This window comes from Mus pahari, chromosome 2 (genome assembly GCF_900095145.1).
Source record: "Mus pahari chromosome 2, PAHARI_EIJ_v1.1, whole genome shotgun sequence".
NCBI classification, from domain to species: domain Eukaryota; kingdom Metazoa; phylum Chordata; class Mammalia; order Rodentia; family Muridae; genus Mus; species Mus pahari.
Window position 1 is genome coordinate 53,536,545 of NC_034591.1, and position 20,282 is coordinate 53,556,826.

The following is a 20,282-nucleotide window of genomic DNA, read 5'->3' on the forward strand; positions in this document are numbered from 1 at the left end:
CTCTCTCTCTCTCTTTCTCCCCCCCCCTGTGCTGTTCTCCTCATGGAGCCCCTGAAACCATAAGCCCGAATGAACCCTTCCGTTGGCAATGGTGTTCTATTATAGCAACAGAAGAATAACTAGCACAGTTTGGGAGCTGGCCTCAGAAAAGAGCCCCAGTGAGACAGCCTCGAATGTTTAGTTCATTCAGTTCCTCCAGCTACGGTGGAGGTCCATCTTCCCTCACCCACTGGTAGAGTGGGGAATGCCCATCTGGGTTTCAGCTGTGGGCTTGAGGGGATATTTTGGCTCCTGGATTTCTTTTAGAGATTTTGATGTGGTTTTGATTTTGCTATTTGGCTCCTAGTTTTTTATTCTATGAATTTTAACAGGTTCTAACCATCCCCCATGTCTCCCCTCTCATCCCTCACCCCTTTCCACTAAAGCCTTCCATTTTCCTAACAAGCCCATCCCTTCCTTCCACGTGTACTTGCTGTGTGTGGCCCACTGAGTGTAGAGTTGCCCGTATGCGTGCAGGAAGGAAGTTATAGTTGCTATGTGTTTCTATGTGGAGACCGTGGGAGATCCAAAAGTTATTCTGAGCCTTGGAGTGGGGAGCAGTTAGCTCAGAGATTGAGCACTGCCTGGAATGTGCACCTGAGATTCTATCCCCAGCACCTCAAAATGAAAACAAAAATACAGCCCTGTCAATACACCATCAGGAGGAGTTGTCTTCCCAGCTATGACATAGTTTAGATCAAGCATCAAATTATCATCATAATAAAAAGAATATAAGAAATTGCAACAGTAAATGTTTGAGCATGGTGTGATTCAGGGCAAAAGCATAATGAATTCATATGGCATTGAATAATAACCAAAAAGGAGCCAGCAAGATGGTTCAGTGGGTAAGGGCATTTGCTACACAAGCTTAGTGACCTATGTTCAGTCTCTGGAACTCTTGGAACTATGGAAGGAGAAACAGCTGGCTGGGACTCAGATCTCAGCTCTCCACAGCGAAGCTTCTTGCTGTATCTGGGAACGCAGAGACCAACAACTGACAGTATGCAGAGAGGGAGAGACTTCGGAGCACTCAGTCCTGAGTGGGATGTCTTCATCAGCTCTTCTCCTCAAGGCTCAGGGATCTGTGCAAAAGAAAGGCTGGACAGTTGTAAACCAGAGGTAGTTGATGACCAAAAGAAACAGCTTCTTCCAGACACACCAGGACTGGTGTACATACAAACCCAAGACACCGTGACAGCACACACAAGACCCACACAGGTTCAAACAGACAGAATCCCAGTACAGAGAAAAGCCTGCCTCTAACCAAGATGCTGTTTGCAACTGATAGCTGCTGGGAAGGGGGGAGGGGAATACATTTTTTCCAATAGAGCATTGCTGGGTCTATCAAACACACTCCAGGGCAGGCCCCATGCCCACGAGAAATTGGCCAACCTAAAATGAATGCCATGTTTTGTATGCGTTTCCTTTTGCATTTTTGTATTTTTCTGTCTTATTGTTTTGATTTTCATTTTTTTGAGATATTTTGAGAATGAAAAAGATAAAAACCATAAAGTTAGATGGGTAAGGAGGTGGGAGGAACTGGGAGTTGAAGGAAGGAAAAGAATATGATTAAAATATATCATATAAAAATAAACCTTTTAGGGCTGGTGAGATGCCTCAGTGGGTAAGAGCACCCGACTGCTCTTCAGAAAGTCCGGAGTTCAAATCCCAGCAACCACATGGTGGCTCATAACCATCCGAAACAAGATCTGACGCCCTCTTCTGGAGTGTCTGAAGACAGCTACAGTGTACTTACATATAATAAATAAATTTTTTTAAAAATAAATAAATAAATAAATAAATAAATAAATAAATAAATAAACCTTTTAAATGAAAAATACAGAAAGAGCAACAACAGCACAAAACCTTACAGCCTGCACACATGCACCGAAACACACCCTGCCCCCTCCCTTGGCATATACATACTTAACAGTATTAATTTTAAAAGAAAGAGTACATAAATAATTCTTAAAGTGCATTCCCAGAGTTGGCTACTGTGTAGGTATTCTCTTTCAATGTGAAGCCATTAGAGTCTGTGGAGTTACTTACGGCTTTTCCTCTGTGGGCTTGAATAGGACGTCTTCCTTTCTCATCTTATCACAGCCTCCCTCCAGGTCTCAACACTCATCTTCTTCTTCTCCCCTGGCCCCTTTAAAAGACCAGAGCGGGGCTGGTGAGATGGCTCAGTGGGTAAGAGCACCTGAATGCTCTTCCAAAGGTCCGGAGTTCAAATCCCAGCAACCACATGGTGGCTCATAACCATCTGTAACAAGATCTGATGCTCTCTTCTGGAGTGTCTGAAGACAGCTACAGTGTACTTACATATAATAAATAAATAAATCTAAAAAAAATAAAAATAAAAAAAAAAAATAAAAGACCAGAGCGCATGGCCAGAGAAAGAGGAAGGAGGAAATGATCTTGATAAACAAAGTGTCCATCCGAGTGCCTGTGTCTCGTGAGCTCATGAGAGCTCCCATGAGAGCTCCCATGAATCGGACTCTAAAATTAATTTTAAATTCAAACACTTAACCTCATTTTTTTTCAATATAGGACCAGTGGACAGCAAGTTGCACCCCAGATAATTGTACAGTAAGGATAATTATTGAGTTCAGCTTTATGCCGTATGCAAGGCATGCAGTAGTGATGTAGTGACCCGCGAGGTATCCCGTGTCTGGGATGAGCGCCTTCTTTTGCAGAGATGTGAGTGCCAGTTATGATGTTAGGACAGCAAAGCCACTCCTGCAGGCACATGCTTGTAATAAAAAAAAAAAAAAGAGAATTGCATCAGTGCCATTCTCAAAAAATTTAATCTTAAAAAATGAGTTTCCCCAAAGACATTAAAAACACTCTACACCATGCCAGTTCCCAAGGCTTACTGTAACTAACTGTGGCTGGTACCCCGGCATGCTTATTTGCCGCTATTCCCTCTGCAGCTTTCCATGAAAACATCCTACAGTGGGGTCTGGTCATGAAACAGAAAATCAAAGCACCTACGCTTATTTCAGATGAAGTTATTGCATGCGGTGATTAGGGCACTTCAAATGCACACGCTGTTAAAGTACATGTTATAATATGCCTCTTCTTAAATAACAGTCTTTTATGCAAAACAAATAAGCACTTGCTAACTCTTCTTTAGTAAAGTAAGAATTTTATGTCTGGGAGCTTAAAGTGGGGTGACCCAGTGTTTGAACAGTTGCTAAACGGGTCAACAGTCCACTGGAAGGTATGACTAGAAATACCTGTGGTGGTTGTAAAACTGTACACTTTTTTTCTACACCCCGCTCTTTTAGCCCTATGTTTTTCCATGTCCCTTTTTGCCAAATCATGAACCCTTTTATTTTAAAAATTGTCTTTTATATTCCTATATTGCCACCCAGTGTTTTTTAAAGGATTTTTAATGATAATGATGATGAAATGCAGAAGAAAAAAACTCTCATTTTCACCGTTTCCAGAACATACTTCATTATGGTTAAATCTATTTGTTTAATCATTTACTTCATGTGAGATGATGAAAGTCAACTCCGTCCTGTGCCCTTCAGAAGTCTATAATCTCGTAAGAATGATTTAAAATAAAACTCAAGGCCTGGCATGATATAGCACATGTCTGTTTTCATAGTACTTGGGAGGCAAAGGCAGCAGGGGTGAGTGCAAACCTGGTCCAGAGTGAGCTCCAGGCCGGCCAGGACCAGACAGCAAGACCTTGCCTCACACAAGCATAAAACATGCAACTGTGAAATGCTATTGAAAACTATCGTATTCTGGGCTTGGATGGGGCTCAGGTGCAGAGAGAATGCCCAGCATGCAGAGATAGCCTGGCTTTGATCCTTAAAACTGCAGGAACTGGACATGATGGCTGGCACACGTCTATAATCCCAGCACTGAGACGAGGAAGAAAGATCAGAAGTTCAAGGTCATCTTTGACTATGTAGTGAGTTGTTTGAGACCAGGCTAAGATCTGTGATATCAATCCTGTCCCTGAATAAATAAATAAGAAGTAAAATTACAAAGTAAAGACCTTGACATTATTATTTGTCAAATAAAAATTCCAAATTAAATATTTAGTGTTTGCAAAGTATTTGGCTTATCTGTAAAATTTGTTTTTAATCTTCCCACTAAATAATTGCTAATTGTTTTCTATGTTTGTCTGCCCTGCCCCCCACCCCACCCCCTTTTCCTGCTTCATGTACTTGGAAACCTCAGGTAAGGAGAAAATGATTATAGCTATTCTGATCATCTGACATCTTTTTTCACATTGATTTTCTGATTATGTGTCTTGCCTAGGAAAGAGAGTCTCTCCACAGACAGAAGGAGGCAGCCCGGCAGGCGCTCATGGGGAAGACGCCCCGTGATCACACGCTCCTGTTTCAAAGGTAGTGACTTATTACACTGGTTGAGGCCTGGGAGATCTTGGATTGATGCTCCAGTGTCTACATATTCCAAATGAACTCTCAATCATCAATGTAAGCAGAGATCTCTGCACCCAAATGGATGCTTGTGGTCCAGTATCAAACTCTGTCTAAAAGTTGTAGCACTTCATTTATATATTGTTTCAAGAGGCACAGCATGCCTATAGCTATAGAAATTGGTGGCTTTGCTGACTGAAAACAAAATGACATTTCTGGTAGTGTTTGAGTATAAGTATTGGCCCGGACCAGGGCTGTTCTTGCGTGAAGGCTGTTAATCACATCCTGTTGAGTTCCCTGTACTTGTCTGTCACCACTGCCCAAACAATGGGAATTATTTGTGGAGTCATTTGGTTTCTCTTCCACACCAGGCTCTAAGTCCCAGAAGCACAAGGACCAGGGCATCCCTATCAACCCATGGACTTTTGGCCCTGGGTATAAAATGTTTTACTTAGTGCCCACCACACATCATAGGTTACTGGCTGTAGCAGTTATTATTAATTACTGTTTTATTAATTACCATGTATGAAAAGGTACACTGAGCCTTTTAAAGTTTAACTCAAAATAACCAGATCATGAGATGGTTATATAGTTCTTGTTATTTTCTCATTAATGTCATGGGTTTCAGTGTTCTGAATTCTCCTTTCTATGCGACCTTTTAGAATATTTGAGTAATGACCATGTCCTGGCCTTTTGGCTGAAATCAAGTATGGGATGTTAGAGTAATGGAGAAAGTCCCAGGTTTTAGAAAGTTGCTAAGATCAATAACCATATCTCAAGTACAGCATTCAAAAATTCTTTTTAGTAATATTATGAATGCAAATACCTAGGTAGATGAATCTTAAAAGCCATTTGAAGTTTTTGTTTTTGTTTTTTAATATCAATGTTGCCTCTCTTATCTGTGATACGTGTTGGGAATCTTTAGTCAGTATAAATGATATTAAATTTTTGTCTATTTGCTCTAACATCAAAGAAAGTGTAGTTACTTTTTTCCACATTACATTATTGTTAGGTGGTCTGATTCGAAATGTAGGGTTGTATGATATATGCAAAGTTCTGGTGGGGGGTTGGGCAGGTGGTAGCTAGAAGGTGGTGTTCGCCACTACATCTGAAGCTAAGGCCTGTCTGCGCGCTGAGCATCAGGTATCATGCCTCTTCAAACCCATGATCAGAGGGTTTGAAAATATGAGGTCCAAATGGACTGCCGGGGCAGATGGATGCTGTGGACCTCGGTGCACTTCTGTGGAGTTGGTTGCTGTGCACACAGCATCACTAGTAAGGCTGCAGTGAGTGCACCACAGGTCATGGTCAGTGATCTGGGGCAGCAGGCATAGACATCCTACACCTCTGAATAGGAGAAGTAGTATTCCATAACTAGTATTTAATTCAGAGTATAATATTAGAGTTTTTAGAACTATTTTACTTGGGGACCATGTCAAAGAATTAGATTATAAACAAGAAAAGGAAATACTGCTTTTAGTTTCTCTAGCAATTAGCACAGTGCTATATGGTTAGATCTAAATGGATGAGGGTTATAACGGAGAACGTACACAGTTCTCAGTATCAGTGATTAGATGGAGGAGGACTGTTTCCAGTACATGTGTGTGTTTTCTTAACGTTGGGCTGAAATGATGCCACCATGCAAGGAAAGTCCTGAAGTGAGTAATTTCTCTCAGCATGTGTAGTTCTGTAGAAACAATGGTCAGTATTAAGATTTTTGCCTGTATGTATATGTGATTGCACTATAGGATCCTTTCTGTTTTCAGGGGTCCAGTACCGATACCTACTGTCAGTGGCCAACAATATTTTGCAACAATAGATGATCTACAGAAAACGTTTGAGCTCTGTGACGATCACTTTAAAACCCCCTTTGGACCATACCCTGAAACAAGGTTAGTTGGATTGAACAGTTTAACAGATTGGTTAAAATCATGGTTTCCACTTGTAAGCTTTGGAGAAATTCTGAAACTGTGCAGGAGGCCCGCCTGCCACTAAGATCTGTGAGGAGCAGGCTTTGCAGGGAGCACGTGGCGCCTTCTCTGTATTCTGGGGGAGGGACACACTAAGGCAGAGCAGGGGGTGATATTCCATCTAGCAGCAGATAAAACAAGAACTCGACAGTACTGCAGGCACCCTTCCTGGTGGAGCAGAGGGTGACAGGCCTCCAGTCTCACTGTGCTGTGACTCTGCTGTGACCTTGACTCCTGGCTTACCTTTGTATTTTATTTTTAAATTTTTTTTTTAGATTTATTTATTTATTTTATGTGAATACACTGTCGAGCTCTTCAGACACACCAGACAAAGGGTGTGAGCCACCATGTGGTTGCTGGAAATTGAACTCAGAACCTTTGGAAGAGCAGTCAGTGCTCTTAACCACTGAGCTATCTCTCCAGCTCCCCCCCCCCCGCCCCCACTCCTGGTATTTAACGAAATTCTCTTGGTTTCCACTGATTCTGAAGGCATCCAGTAGCTTTTCAACATCATCTTCCTTAATATCGATGTGAGCCAGATTGGTACCTGTAATTTACAACTAACGACTCTGATTAGTGCATTATTGACTGATGGCTGGCATTTAAAAGGCCATTTCAAGGTCCCAATGTTCTAATATGTCAAAAGGCAGTACAAAAGCTGCATACAACCAGTTGCTTAAAATTTTATTTAGAGCAAGCTGGGGAGGTGGCTTAGGAGGTAAAGGGCTTGCCACACAAGCCTGGGGACCTGAATTTGGATCCCCAGCACCTAAAATTGAGCACAGCAGTACACACCTTTAATCCTCCAACTGAGAAGACACAGGCAAGAGGATCCCTGGGGCTTGCTGGCCGAGCCATCTTGCTAAGTAAGTCTCATGAGAGACCTTGTCTCAAAAAAATGAGAATTGAATAAATAAATAAGTAGATAAGTAAATAAATAAATGAATTTAAGTTTGAAGAAGACATCCAGTGTCTATCTCAACCTCTGACCTCCACATACACATACACACACATGTATGTACGCTATACCACATACATGCACACACAAAAACATAATCACAAGGGTTTTTCAAAATATAAATGTCACTAAGGGCTGGCAAGTTGGCTTTGGAGGCAAGCCACTTGCTGTGCTAGGCTGATGACCTGAGTTCGTTCCCCCAGGACTCACAGAAAGGTGGAGTGTAGAGAACAACTCCCCCACGTTTTCTGCTGGCTTCCACACATGCTCCGGGGCTCATGCATGCCTGCATTCATGCTCTCTCACACACAATTTTAAAAAATGAATTTGAATGTTCCTAATATGTTGTTGAAGACATTGAAAAATATAAATGAGAAGGCAAAAATGTTTTCATTATTTCTGAAAATTTACCATTAATAAGGAATTCACACAGAGTATCTTGAAAAATACTAAAGCCCTTAATGAATAAGCGAACAAAAATTATACACTGTTTGGGGGGTGGGGGGCTTTGGACTAATGGATACATAAGAGAAACAGTGTTCTATCTAGCTTGTAATTGGAAACCAGTTTCAGGTAAAGGAGCACCTCCTGCTTGGTGAATTAGCAAAGCCTCTTATTAATTATTTTAAAGGAGAGGGAGGGAGGGAGGGGGGTAGAGAGGTGAACTATGAGAGGCCCTAGATTTTATTGGGGAAAAAATTCACAACCTTTGGAAATCAGCTTGAACCTCTTAGTTTGCCTTTCTGTTCCTGTGGTAACACACTGACAAAAAACCACTTGGGAAGGGAAGGGCTTGTCTCAGCCTACAGATCCAGATAACAGTCAATGGCTGAAGGAAGTCAGGGCAGGAACCTGGACCCAGAAGCTGATGCAGAGGCCATGGAGGGGTGCTGCTTACTGGCTTGCTCCCCATGGCTTTCTCAGGCTGCCTTCTTACAGAGCCCAGGACCACCTGCCCAGGGATGGCACTGCCCTCAGGGCCTTCCCACATAAATCATTAATCAAGAAAATGCTCCCATAGACATATTCCAGGCCAATCTGATGGAGCCGATTCTGCAGCTGAGGCTCCTTCTCCCAGGGAACTTCAGTTTGTAACAAACTAACCAGCACAGACACTTACATCAAAATCGGAAAAGTTGTACTTACTATGGGGCCAGTTATTTGCTGTGAAATGGAGATAATTTGCAGAATTGATAAAGTCTACTGAAGCTGCTCTGACAACATCAGATATGATATAAAGAAATTTATGTTTAAACTCCATACCCATATGAACATGCATGCACACACACGTTCTTACACATACACACACACACACACACACACACACACACACTTATTTCTAAGCTCCTGTACACAGGATCTGTGCTTCCTCACCATGTTTTATGTATCTGTAGTTATGTCTATGTTTTACTGCGTCATGTTTGTGCAACGGATAAGTAGTTTTTGCTGTTATGTACAGTACTTAGTACACATTAAGCTGGGTCACGTGCTGCAGATACTGTTTAGAACTAGGTCAGTGGAGGTTTGTCTGTAAGCTACTGACTTTATAAAAGTAACCTGTAAAATCATGGGTGTAAAGTTTACGGCCAGTAGGAGTTTTGAATATCAAAATCATTTTCATTTTTTTTTCCACAGCAAGGATTCCAGTATTTCTAAGAGATATTCTACATTATTTCACACTTGTCCATGGTCCAAAGAACTTCCCTTTCAGCTTCCAGAGGGTGGGGTTTCGTCACGCCCAGGATCAGCAGGAAGTGACGAAGTCGATGGGGCATTAAAAGGTATGTATTGTTCTATGTAATGTCTCTGCATACTACCGTAATTATGCTTCCAGCTGTTGTGATCCTTCACAATGATTAGAAATTAAATGGCTCTTTCAAATCATAGGCTCCCTGTGAACTTTTGTGCCCCAGTGTTATAGGCGAGAAACAAAAGTTCAGAATGGTTGGAAGGTCACCCTTGGTCACTTAGCAACTTAGAATTGAAGCCACAATGCTGGTTACCTGAGTCTGGGCTGGGACACATGCTCTCTAGGCAAATCTGTGCAGACTCCCTCCAGTGAAAGTGAAGGGAAGCACAGGGATTCAGACTGCTACCCAGTCTCCTCCTGCGGTTGGTGAAATTCTGATGAGGTTTTTGTGTTGAAGGATCTGGCGCGATGTCTCCCATTCACTCTCTGTCTTGCTCCTTTACATCCATGGGAATGTGCATGTCCATGTAGAGACAAAACGGCCAGTGCACTTTCCCCCAGCGCTGTGTGGCTAAGTTCATGAGCAACGGTGCATGAAAACCTTGAGCACTGTGGGGAGACTGAAGGGCTGCAGGGAAAACTGGGAAGGCCCCAAAGTCAGGACGGATAGGGGCACTTTCTGAGTCATTGATACGGGATGCTTAAGTTGGCAGACTTCTCCAGAACTTGGAAGATGGGAAGAAAGGAATCATTTATAGACCCAGGAAATGTTCTGCCTGGGACCAGATAGAGAAGGCCCTGACTGAACTGGTGAGAGTGGTGAGAGTGGCCAGAGGATCTCAAAAGAAGCTAGAGGTCATAGTTTGCCTTGGCCATGAGAGCACTGTGTGGTGTTACCGACAGGAAGCAAAGACAGGCTGACTGGTCTCTCATCTCCCTCTCACTTCTATCTCCCTGCCTATCCCTTCCCCAAATCCATGACTTTGGTTTTGTTTTGTGATGCATTTAGTTTGACCGGAGCCATGTGTGTAATCACTGGATTGAAACTATCCCTTGGATTCTGGCGGGGATGCCAGAGGGTCCAGAATGGCTCTCCCCTTTCCCAGGTTTTGTCAGTAGGAAATAGTTCAAAATAAATTGTAAAAGAATTTAAAAAAACAAAAAACAAAAACAACTGTGGTAGATCCCTTGCCTCACTTATGTGATGCCCTACCTAACTTAACCTCCAGTATTGCTTTCTCCTGCTCAAAAGATTTATGGTCACCTGGCAAGTGTGCACAAGCCCATCCTGTCCAACCATGTGCATGTGATGCTGGCCCTCCACCTCATCTGAGGATGGTATTTATCGCTGATCCTTTGTGGTGCAGGAATTCTAAACTTATGTTCCTTGTGTACCAAAGGACTAACTGCATGTACCATCTTTCTTTTCTCTTGATGTCTTATAGCTCTTCGTGTAGCATCATCTATGCAGGAAAAAGTGGCCCAGCACAAAAGACTGTCTGCAGTTACAATAACGTTCCCGGGTTCCAACACCAAACCCACCCTTCCTCCCATCCCACACGGCCGCAGATAGACCAGCACTGTGATCTCGGATCTGGCGAACAGACCAGCACTGTTGACATCTGATCGAAACATGCAAAAGGAAACCCTTGTTCTCACCGAGTTCAGTCCTTCCATCTGACCTGGCCACGGATCTCAACTGTTTCCCATGCACACAACTCATGACCAAAGAAAGATTCTAAACCTCTGGATCAATTTACATTGTGATTCTCTGAAGAGCATCTTTTATTGATTTTTGTATTCCATGTTAGTTATTCTTAGTTTTGAAAAATGCTTTTTGAGTTTTTCTCTTCCCACAACTGATTTTCCCAGCAATTCCTGTTCTGAGATCTCAGATACCAAAAATCTCCCTACATTTTTTCATTTTATGTACAACAAGTTCTTTGGCTTTATCTAACTAGGATTGTATGGTTCCGGCTTCCAGGACTATGATGAGTCACCCAAAATATTACTGTTTTTATTCTAATTATGAAAACACGGTAGAGCACCATTTAACTTGTGACCAATATCAGATCAACTGCATCTCTCAAAGAGAATTAATATAATTTGGGGGAGCTCTTTAGTACTGCTAAGGAATAAAAAAAAATCATATTTCCTTTTTGCCCTTTCCAGATTAATTATATACTTATTATTAGAAATAGTTTTGCAACAACTTTCATTATCCTTGTGATCTTACCCTATGGTGCTTACAGGAAGTACTATTGTGTACTTAAAGCTGATATTCATTTATTATGTACCCATAAGGCTATCCTCACTGAGAAAAGGTTGAAACCCATCCTTCTGGGTTGGTAAGTAGCCTCTTCTTGTGTCGATGACCAGTGGGACCCTCTGCATAATACTACTGTTCTTGTTAACCATTTTTTATTATCTAATGTCAACCCCATCTTAACACATAAGCCATGCCAATAACCTTCTCCATAACAGAGCCTCAGCTTTAACATGACCCATAACTATTTAACTATTGTGCATTTTCTTAACTTGGTCCCAAACTGGAGCAGATTAAAGTCTGTGTTAGTCATCTGTCTCCCACTTGGACAAAATACGAGTTAAATAGTCTAGAGGAGGAAGGGCGCGTTTAGTTTCCATTTCATACCATGGTTATCTGGCTCCACTGTTTGGAGCCTGGGGCAAGACAGAATCCCAAGGCTGCAGGAGCTTGGGGCAAAGGGGGACACTGTTCACCTCAAGGTCACTAGCAAGCAAAGAGAGAGGAAAGAAAGGCACAAGATAATAAGACTATATATATATACACATACACACACACACACACACACACACACACACACACACACACACACACACACATATATATATATATATATATGAGTATTCTTCCAAGGACCTAATCCTTTCACTGGGTCCTGCCTACTAAGTGTCTATCATTTTTCGATAGCCCATCAAATTACTAGCCCATGGATGAGATCAGAACCCTAAGTTGTCTTGTGGAAAGCCAGCCTTTCACCATTGCCCTTTCTCCACAGGGCTAGAACACACCAAGAGGGAAGCAGTAATGAGCTCTTCCTCCTCATTCCATCCAACATGGTACTGAGATACATGGAGGGACCTACCTCTTCCTGGGATGCTGGAAAGTTGTTAGACATCAGCCATCATTGGGAAGAGAGACCCCTTGGTCTTGCAAACTTTATATGCCCCAGTACAGGGGAACATCAGGGCCAAGAAGTGGGAGTGGGTGGGTAGGGGAGCAGTGGGGGGTAGGGTATAGGGGATTTTGGAGATAGCATTTGAAATGTAAATGAAGTAAATACCTAATAAAAAATTGGAAAAAAAAAAGAAAGAAAAAGCCCACAAAAATTCTATAATATGTAAAAGTAACTTATTCTCCTGGTTAAAAAAAAAATCACTGGCGGTGCTAATGATAAGATCCATAAGTTCACATTATAAGCACTCCTTCTGATGTTCATCTTCCTGTAATTAATCAAAGATATTGCTTGGGGAAAGGGCAGTTTCACTTCATAATTGGCAACTTGGCAACTGCTGGACTCTTCCCTTACTTCCCTGCCTGCCTTGAGCAGAAAGACTGCTCACAGGAGCCTTGAGAGAATGACACAGTAATTCCAGATGCTTGCTATGGCTTCTCAATGTGCATCCCCTGATCAGCACTGTTTTGGTTAGCATTGGACTTCTTGCTATCGTTTGCAGTTACAACTTGATGACTTTAGATGATATTACAACCATTTTCAACCAGGCCAAAGGGCGAGTACTTCCTGTCTGACAGCATCAATCTATTCTTTCTCCATCTCATCACGGCTCAGTTGGCTCTACCTCCTAGCACTTCTGCACTGGGGAATAGGTTTCCAGCATGTCTGATCATAGCATGTGGTAATGAGGATGACCTCATGCCACAGCTTAAACCCTAAAGTGAAGGAAACTTACCTTATTCCCGGTCCATTTCGAACAATTGCAGCCCACCTGAGGTTTCTCCCTCTCTAGCTTTTCATCTTGAATCAGATCCAGCTTCCGGGAAGCCACAGCTGTTCAAAACATAACGAGGTGTCATCTGGATCCTGTAAGAACTCAGTCTTGAATAGATCCCGTTTGTCAGGACCCTGTTCCCATGGCCTCATCATTTCAGCCATTCTAGGTCAACTGTATCATCTCTCTGGTGACTTTAATTCTCTTCCTAAAAGTACATCATAAGACAAATGCTCCCTGGTCCGGGGTCAGTCTCAGCTGACCTCTGCTTTGACACTCACGTAGTCACCTTTCCTTGACTAGGTCCCGCTAAGTTGGATGTATATATAGGTGGCGAGTGATACTGCTGCCTGTTAAAAGTGTAAATGGTAATCCAGACTATGAATGCCCTCATCTTCCACGCCCTGCACTCCAATGGGCTGTCCCTCTTCCTAAAGCTGTCCCTCCATTGTGGTGCTCAACTTGGTCAGTGTATCAGATTCTGTGTAACATGAAAAATACCAATGCCCAGATGCTATCTCAAGCCAATTAAATAAAGATGTCTGGGGATGGAGCCTCTGGTATCTCATTGGTTAAGTCTCTGGAGTGAGTCCAGTATGCAGCCAAGTTTGGGAGTCAGTTCACTGGAATCTAGAAGGAACTTTCTAGAATGATTTTGTCAGAATTTTAAGATACTTTTTGCCTTCAGTAGTTTATGAGTGGTTTTCTCACCACACCTTCATTAGCATCAAGTATATTATTGGCACAATTATTTTATCATTACTGACTTCGGTGTTTGAAAATACATTTGTCTTACTGAATAGGCTTTTCCCCCCAATATGTGTGAATATTTGTCTGCATTCGTGTCTGTGATCCATGTGCATGCAAAACCTACAGAGACCAGAAGAGTTCAGATCCCCTGGAACTGGAGTTACAGATGCTTGTGGGCCACCATGTGGTGTTAGGAATTGAACCCAGGATCTCTGGGAGAGCAGTCAGTGCTCTTAACCATGGGGCCATCTCTCCAGCCCCTAGGTTTACTATTTTTACATACTTACTGATTTTTACTTTTTAGTCACACCACTGATCACACTCTTGTTTTTTCTAGTCTAAAATATTAGTTTCCTCCTATGCTCTTCATGAAAGAACATATCAAATACTAATTATGTAGTCCTCATTTGTTACACCATCTGACATACCAGTTCATTGTATTAGGCCGTGTCTACTTTAAGTAGACTTTTATGTCTGTTTTCTTATGTGGTGCTTGCCTTGGTGTGTTCATGCATCCTGATTTCTGAAAGCAGTTCTCAGTGTCCAAGGAAGCTTTCTGTGGTAAGATGTGTTGTTCGTGTGCTGGCCATTGGCTTAGAGGCTCTTGAGCACTTGAATGTGCCAAGCCTGAGGAGCTTCACGTCATTCGTGTAAGTAGCTGTATGAGATGGAGGGCCACCATGCTGAAAAGTCTAACACTAGAAAGTTCATCAGAGATTCACTCTTTGGGTCCCTACAGTTACTTTCAGAAATTTTTTTAGTATATTATGAATAAATGAGCTATTTTAGAGATAGCTTACATTTAAAAAATCTTTATCAATTTTGTGTATTTCCTTAAAGATTTGAAAAGCTTTCAGTGGAACTAGAAAAAAAATCTAGTATGTAAAATGTTGCTACTCTCTAAGTTTTGTTAATTGCATTATCTAAATGGCCAGATATATCCTTTATTTTTTTTATCAGTTTGCTCTCAAATACATGATAACAGTATTTAGTGCTACATTATAATTGTTTCGGTCTCTTTTTTCTTATGTGTAAAATAGGTTTTGTTATATCAATTTTGATGTTATGTTAATCAGCCCGTAAATGCTCAGCGCTATTGTTATGTGTTCATAGATTTCATCTTGTTTTACTATCAAAGGGCCCTTTTGTTCCTTGTTCTCTGGGATGGTCTGGCTTTGAACTTACCTTGGTAACACTTCCACCCCGGCTCTCTCTTCTCTGCCCCCTTCACCTCTCCTTTTAATCTAAGTCTTTGATTGCAATTTAATTTTGGTCTGCCTGGTTTTCCTTTTTTTAACCAAACCCAAGTCTGTCTTTTACTTCAATTATGAAACAAGGCTGCTTCTTTTTATAAATTCTAATACAAATCCCATCCCATTTCTATCATATTGCTGGATATTTTCAGATGGGTCAGAGATTGCCAAGGCTGAAGTTTTGTTTTGATGGCGGTTTGTTTGTTTAATTTTTTTTCCATTCCAGTGATTAGTTTATGTCTTTCCCTGTACACATTGCTCTTTTCAATTACAGTAATTTAGAAGGTAAATTTTCTCAACCCTGTTATTTGTCATGTAAATTAAGATATCTTTATTTCTTCTTCACAGTTCTAAAATTATACATTTAATTAAGACTGCTAGGATCTGTATGGTAAGGCGGTGTATGCCTGCATCACTTGGGAAGTCGATGAAGACTGATGGTGGGATCGAGGCTAGCGTAGGCTACAAAACAACTTCAAGGCCAGTCAGTATCACACAGAGAGATCCTGTTTCAAAATAAGCAAAAGCTGGGGACATGGTTCACTGGTAGCATGCTTGCTTATCATGTAAAGGCCCTGGGTTTTGTTAGGGTCCATGAATCGTTGAAGAATGGTACTCCAGACTCTAACAGTATGTAAAAATAAAGTGTTTATTTCTGCACAAAGGGACCCAGTTTCATCGGGATGGAAGTACCCCAACTGAATTTGCAGATTTAGTTTTAAAGCCAAAAAGAAGAGCATTAGGGAGGGTGGGTAACCTGTATCTTTATTGGTGGGTTCTGTCCCTGGGGTCTGGATGATGCTATGATCCAAACTATTTTTGCTTCATGCCAAGTAGGGGTAGCTCTTGTCCTCTTGGCCACAAGCTTGGTTTACTGTCATTTCACAAGCTGGGGAGGGGGACTTCTTGAACTCTTGGCTTAAGCCTGCAGTTGTTTCAGAAACTGGCTTGCCCAATTCTGGGAAGAGCAGTTCTCCTGAACTGTTAGTTTACAGCCTGTCATGGAGTCAGCCTGGCTCAGGCCAGCTCACTCCTTTCAGGTTGGTACATGGTACCAGGAAAAAAAGGCTTATAGACTCACTGTTTTTCCCCAAGTCAACTCTTTAAGAGTTATTTTATATTAATATTGCTTTATATTAAAGATCTGAATTGTTTTATTCCTTTCTGAATTTTTCAGTAGTTTCAATGTGTATTACAATAAGAATTGTTTTGCTTTTCTATCATTGTCAAATTATTTTAAAACTATTTTTATTTTTATGTATCTGTGTACCTGGTGGTAGTAGTGGTGGTGGTGGTGGTGGGGTGGTATTTGTGTGTGTGTGTGTGTGTGTGTGTGTGTGTGTGTGTGTGTTTGAGAATGTATGTGGAAGTTAGAAGTTGATGTCAGGTTGATCTCCATCATCTTATTTATTTATTTATTTATTTATTTATTTATTTATTTATTTATTTCTGAGACTGTGTTTCTCTACATAGCTCTGGCTGTCTTGGAATTTGCTCTGTAGATCAGGCTATCCTCAAGCACAGCGATCACCTGCCTGTCTCCCTCGTGCGGGGAGGCATGCCTGGCGTCCACCATACTTTTTGAGACAGGTTCTCACTGAATCTAGAGCTCACCATGGTCAGCATGCCCCAGGGACCCTCCTAATCCATCTCCCCAGTGGTGTGACCACAGGCATGAGCCTGCTAGGGATCCTGATGTGGCTCCTCCTTTTTTGTTGGTAAGCACTTGAGCGATCACCTCAGCCCCCATTGTCTACAACTAGAGCTGAGAGAGGAGGCATTTTAGAGCATGTCTAGAGAAGTCCACTCAAATTCTCTGTCTACCATTACAGACAAGTGATACTTTTAAACACATTTTTTTTTTCTATTTCTGGGATATGTTTTCTTCCTGCTATGTCTCTGTACTCAGTGGAAAGTCAGTAACTCATGGATAGGATGGGCAGGCGATCCCACACTGCCATGTGGCTTAGATGTCTATATGTCCTTATCGCCATCTTCCAGGAAGGTCTAATGGCACTTACAGAGGCAAATTCAGTGTAATCAAAGAAGTATTAGCAAAGAAGGAAGGAAGGTCACACGGACAGCTCCAAGTGACCTAAGATAAAGTTAGAAAGTGTTTGTAGGAGCAGAAGTCCCACCGTCCTTGAGAATAACTTGAGGCACCCTGCCCCCACCCCGCCCTGCCCTACCCCTACCCCCATGCTCTCCTACAGCAGGCACCAGATGAATGTGTGCACCACATTTAGCTTGGGCATTCCATATGTTCTGAACAGACAACACCATTTCTTACCATGTCCTCTCAAGTATAGATTATATAATACAGACATCATGATTCTCCTTTACCTCCACTAAAGCCCTTAGTGGAGAGGCCGTATCTGAGTATGCAATGGTGCATTCCAATGATTTGCTGTGCGAAACTGCTGTCAGAATTTCTGAGTTCAAATCCTGCCCCAGCCAAGTTTGATTTAGACAGGCTCTTGATTCTTCGATTGTTAGGCTGAGTCATAAGGATTGATGGATATTTCATAGATAGAACCAGGGGTTGGGGAAAGACTTGGGGGGGCACAGGGGATGTAATGAATTGGGTTAGAATAGCAGGCAGGCTTCCAGCTCCATGTCCCTCCCTCTGTCGCTGGGTCTTGAAACAGAATTAATAATCAAGTGGTATGAAATGGAAAGGAAAAAATATTTCCCTGCTGATTCTATGAGACACATTTGTCACATTTTAATATCTGTAAAAATCAGGGCACATTCTTTAAATTGATGGCATTCCATGGTTGCACTGACGGCACTGTTTTTCTTTCTTGGTAGAATACAAAATGATGGTATATATTATAAGATCCTAGGTTTGATAAAATATGGTGTGGCTAAATATCCTGAGGAACCAGCTGTCCCTCTGAGGCAGCCAAGATCTGTGTGGGCAGGTGGATCCGCTCACGGTGCTGGAGATCCATGTGGGCTGTTGCTGCCCCAGGGGTGACTAAGATGAATGTGGTACACACATCCAGGGGTGGCTGCCAGGAGAGAAGATTGTCAGCAGAAGTATGAAACCTTACTAGGGCTAGCTTTTTCCTTAGCCTTCTTTCTAGGGTTCCCATAATGATGAAAAGAGAGGAAATTACATGTCGTTGGAGACTCCATTCCTCTACCAGGAGCAGAGTCAAAGTCCCCGCAGCCTACCAAGATCCTGTGCATGGTCATTTATAAATACACATTTTTCCCTACCAGATATGTAGGACTGCTGAGAGACCATGGCCAGTTGTCCCTTCTATGAGGGTACCCTACTGAGATGTCATGATATTCAGGATGGCCTTATATTCATTGGCATAGATGCATCTGGAGGCTAGATGTTGACATTTAAGTTCTCCCTTGATCATCCACCTTGGTTTCCAGACAGTCTCTCACTGAACCTGAAGCTCACCAGACTTCCCCAGGTTCTGGGATTATAGAAGAGTGGCATGTCATTCCTGGGTTTTATGTGGGTGGAGGGGATCTGAGCCCAGGTCCTTATGCATGGCACCTTATTTACTGAACCATGTCTCTAGCTCCAAGAGCCCTGGGTCTTGTGCACTGAACTCAGACACACAGGAGGGAAGACTACGACTAGCCACTCTAACTCAGTCTTGGAAGAAACTATGTTGTCTTCCAGAGAAACTTATACCACATTCCTTCTAGAAATGATCAGAATAAGCCCTTGCCAGGTAATACACTGCCATTAGCTATTATTATAGTTGTATTTGGGAAGCTTTGAAATAATCAACTTACTAGGGAGACATGGAAATGCTACCATCCTCAAAGTGGCTGGGAGTACTGAGGATGGGAAAGACCCAGATAGCCACTTTGTGGGTTGAATGACCCTGCACCCTGCTTTCTTTGGGGGCTGTCCCAGATGAGTCTGTTATCTCAGTGAAATTTTTAACAAGGCTCCCATTAGTATTTTTAAATTAAAATTAAGCTTTTTTAAAGCATGCATTAAGACATGTAAGCATAAATCTTAAAAGGAAAAAACAGCCCTTGAGCAGTTTACAATTATAAATGAATGAGTGAACATGAAAAAGAAAGAATAAAAATAAAGCAAAGAAAACCTCAGAAAACTCACACATCTGTACCTAATGAATGTGTTATCTGTTTCCATGTACATAACATTACCCCCCTAACAAAACCGACCAAAACCGTGAAGGAAAATGGGAAGGCTTGAAGTCCAGGCCTTAGATGAGGCAGAGAGCAGCAGCAATTCAGGGAAGACTGTGGTCAGGTGGTCTCAGCACAGAGCCCAGGCAGAGCCCAGAGGTGAGGGCTCCCAGGGACTTGCGAGGACAATTCTAAACCATGCCAGACGCGTGAGACACCACACGCCCAGACTCCCCGTGACAGGATGGCTGGGACACTGTATATCTGTGAATGCACACAATTGCCTTACCTTTTTGATGCCCCTCCACCCGTCTTTTTAGAATGCTCATAGCTGAAAACTCTTTCCCAAAGTTTGTGATTAATGAAAATAGCCCAGTCTCCAGCCATGCTGCTAGCACAGGGAGCTGTATATGAAGGTGATGAGATGGACGCCGGAAGAACATCTACTCCGTAAGAGTAATCAGCGCGGCATCAGACAGAGCCTGGGGGAGCACTGCTTCCACTCGGTATGCAGCAGCCTCCTTAAATGGGAACAACCTGAGATTGGTGTGATGCACTAATTAGAATGCTGCCATCAAACCCAAGAGGTTCCATTAGGGTCACATGCAGCTTACACTCGGGAAGGGGAAAGGTCGGCATGTTTTATATTTTTTCTTATTTATTAACATGCAAACAGCTTCATTTATTTTTAACCCAGGCAGTTGTTGGCATGAGAGATTAGTTTAGCCATTTGATGAGGTGAATGTTAAATTAGAATCCCAGCCACTAAAGCCCCAAATCTAATTTTCACCCTGGTTTATAAGGTTTTCTTGAAAACTCTATTATCCTAATGCATGTTTCTAATGCCCCAACTCCTAAAAGGCACAGTGCTTCCTTCCGAATTATCAAGCCAAAAATATTCTCAACTGCCACAGAATATGTAAATTTTATATTTACTGGGTCATTGAACTTAGGTACAGCTATCTAATCTATTTTCTGTGAAATTGCAGTAGTTATAAATCATACCAAAATTCTTGATCTAACTGTGAGGTTTACAAAATACTTTACTCAGGCCACTAAATTACCTAAAGAGTAATATAGGCTGGGGATGTAACT

At 42.1% G+C, this 20,282-nt stretch overlaps 1 protein-coding gene across 1 annotated transcript in view; it reads left to right on the forward strand.

Moving 5' to 3' along the window:
* The window catches only part of Lrguk (leucine rich repeats and guanylate kinase domain containing), a 110,110-nt gene extending 98,890 nt beyond the window's left edge, over positions 1–11,220 (forward strand). Inside the window, exons 17-20 of the mRNA XM_021191105.1 lie at positions 4,321–4,409; positions 6,209–6,334; positions 9,006–9,151; positions 10,506–11,220. Of these exons, the coding sequence (XP_021046764.1) occupies positions 4,321–4,409; positions 6,209–6,334; positions 9,006–9,151; positions 10,506–10,633 (489 nt within the window). The 3' untranslated portion in view covers positions 10,634–11,220. The remainder of the gene's footprint in view (positions 1–4,320; positions 4,410–6,208; positions 6,335–9,005; positions 9,152–10,505) is intronic.
* The last annotated feature ends 9,062 nt before the right edge of the window (positions 11,221–20,282 follow it).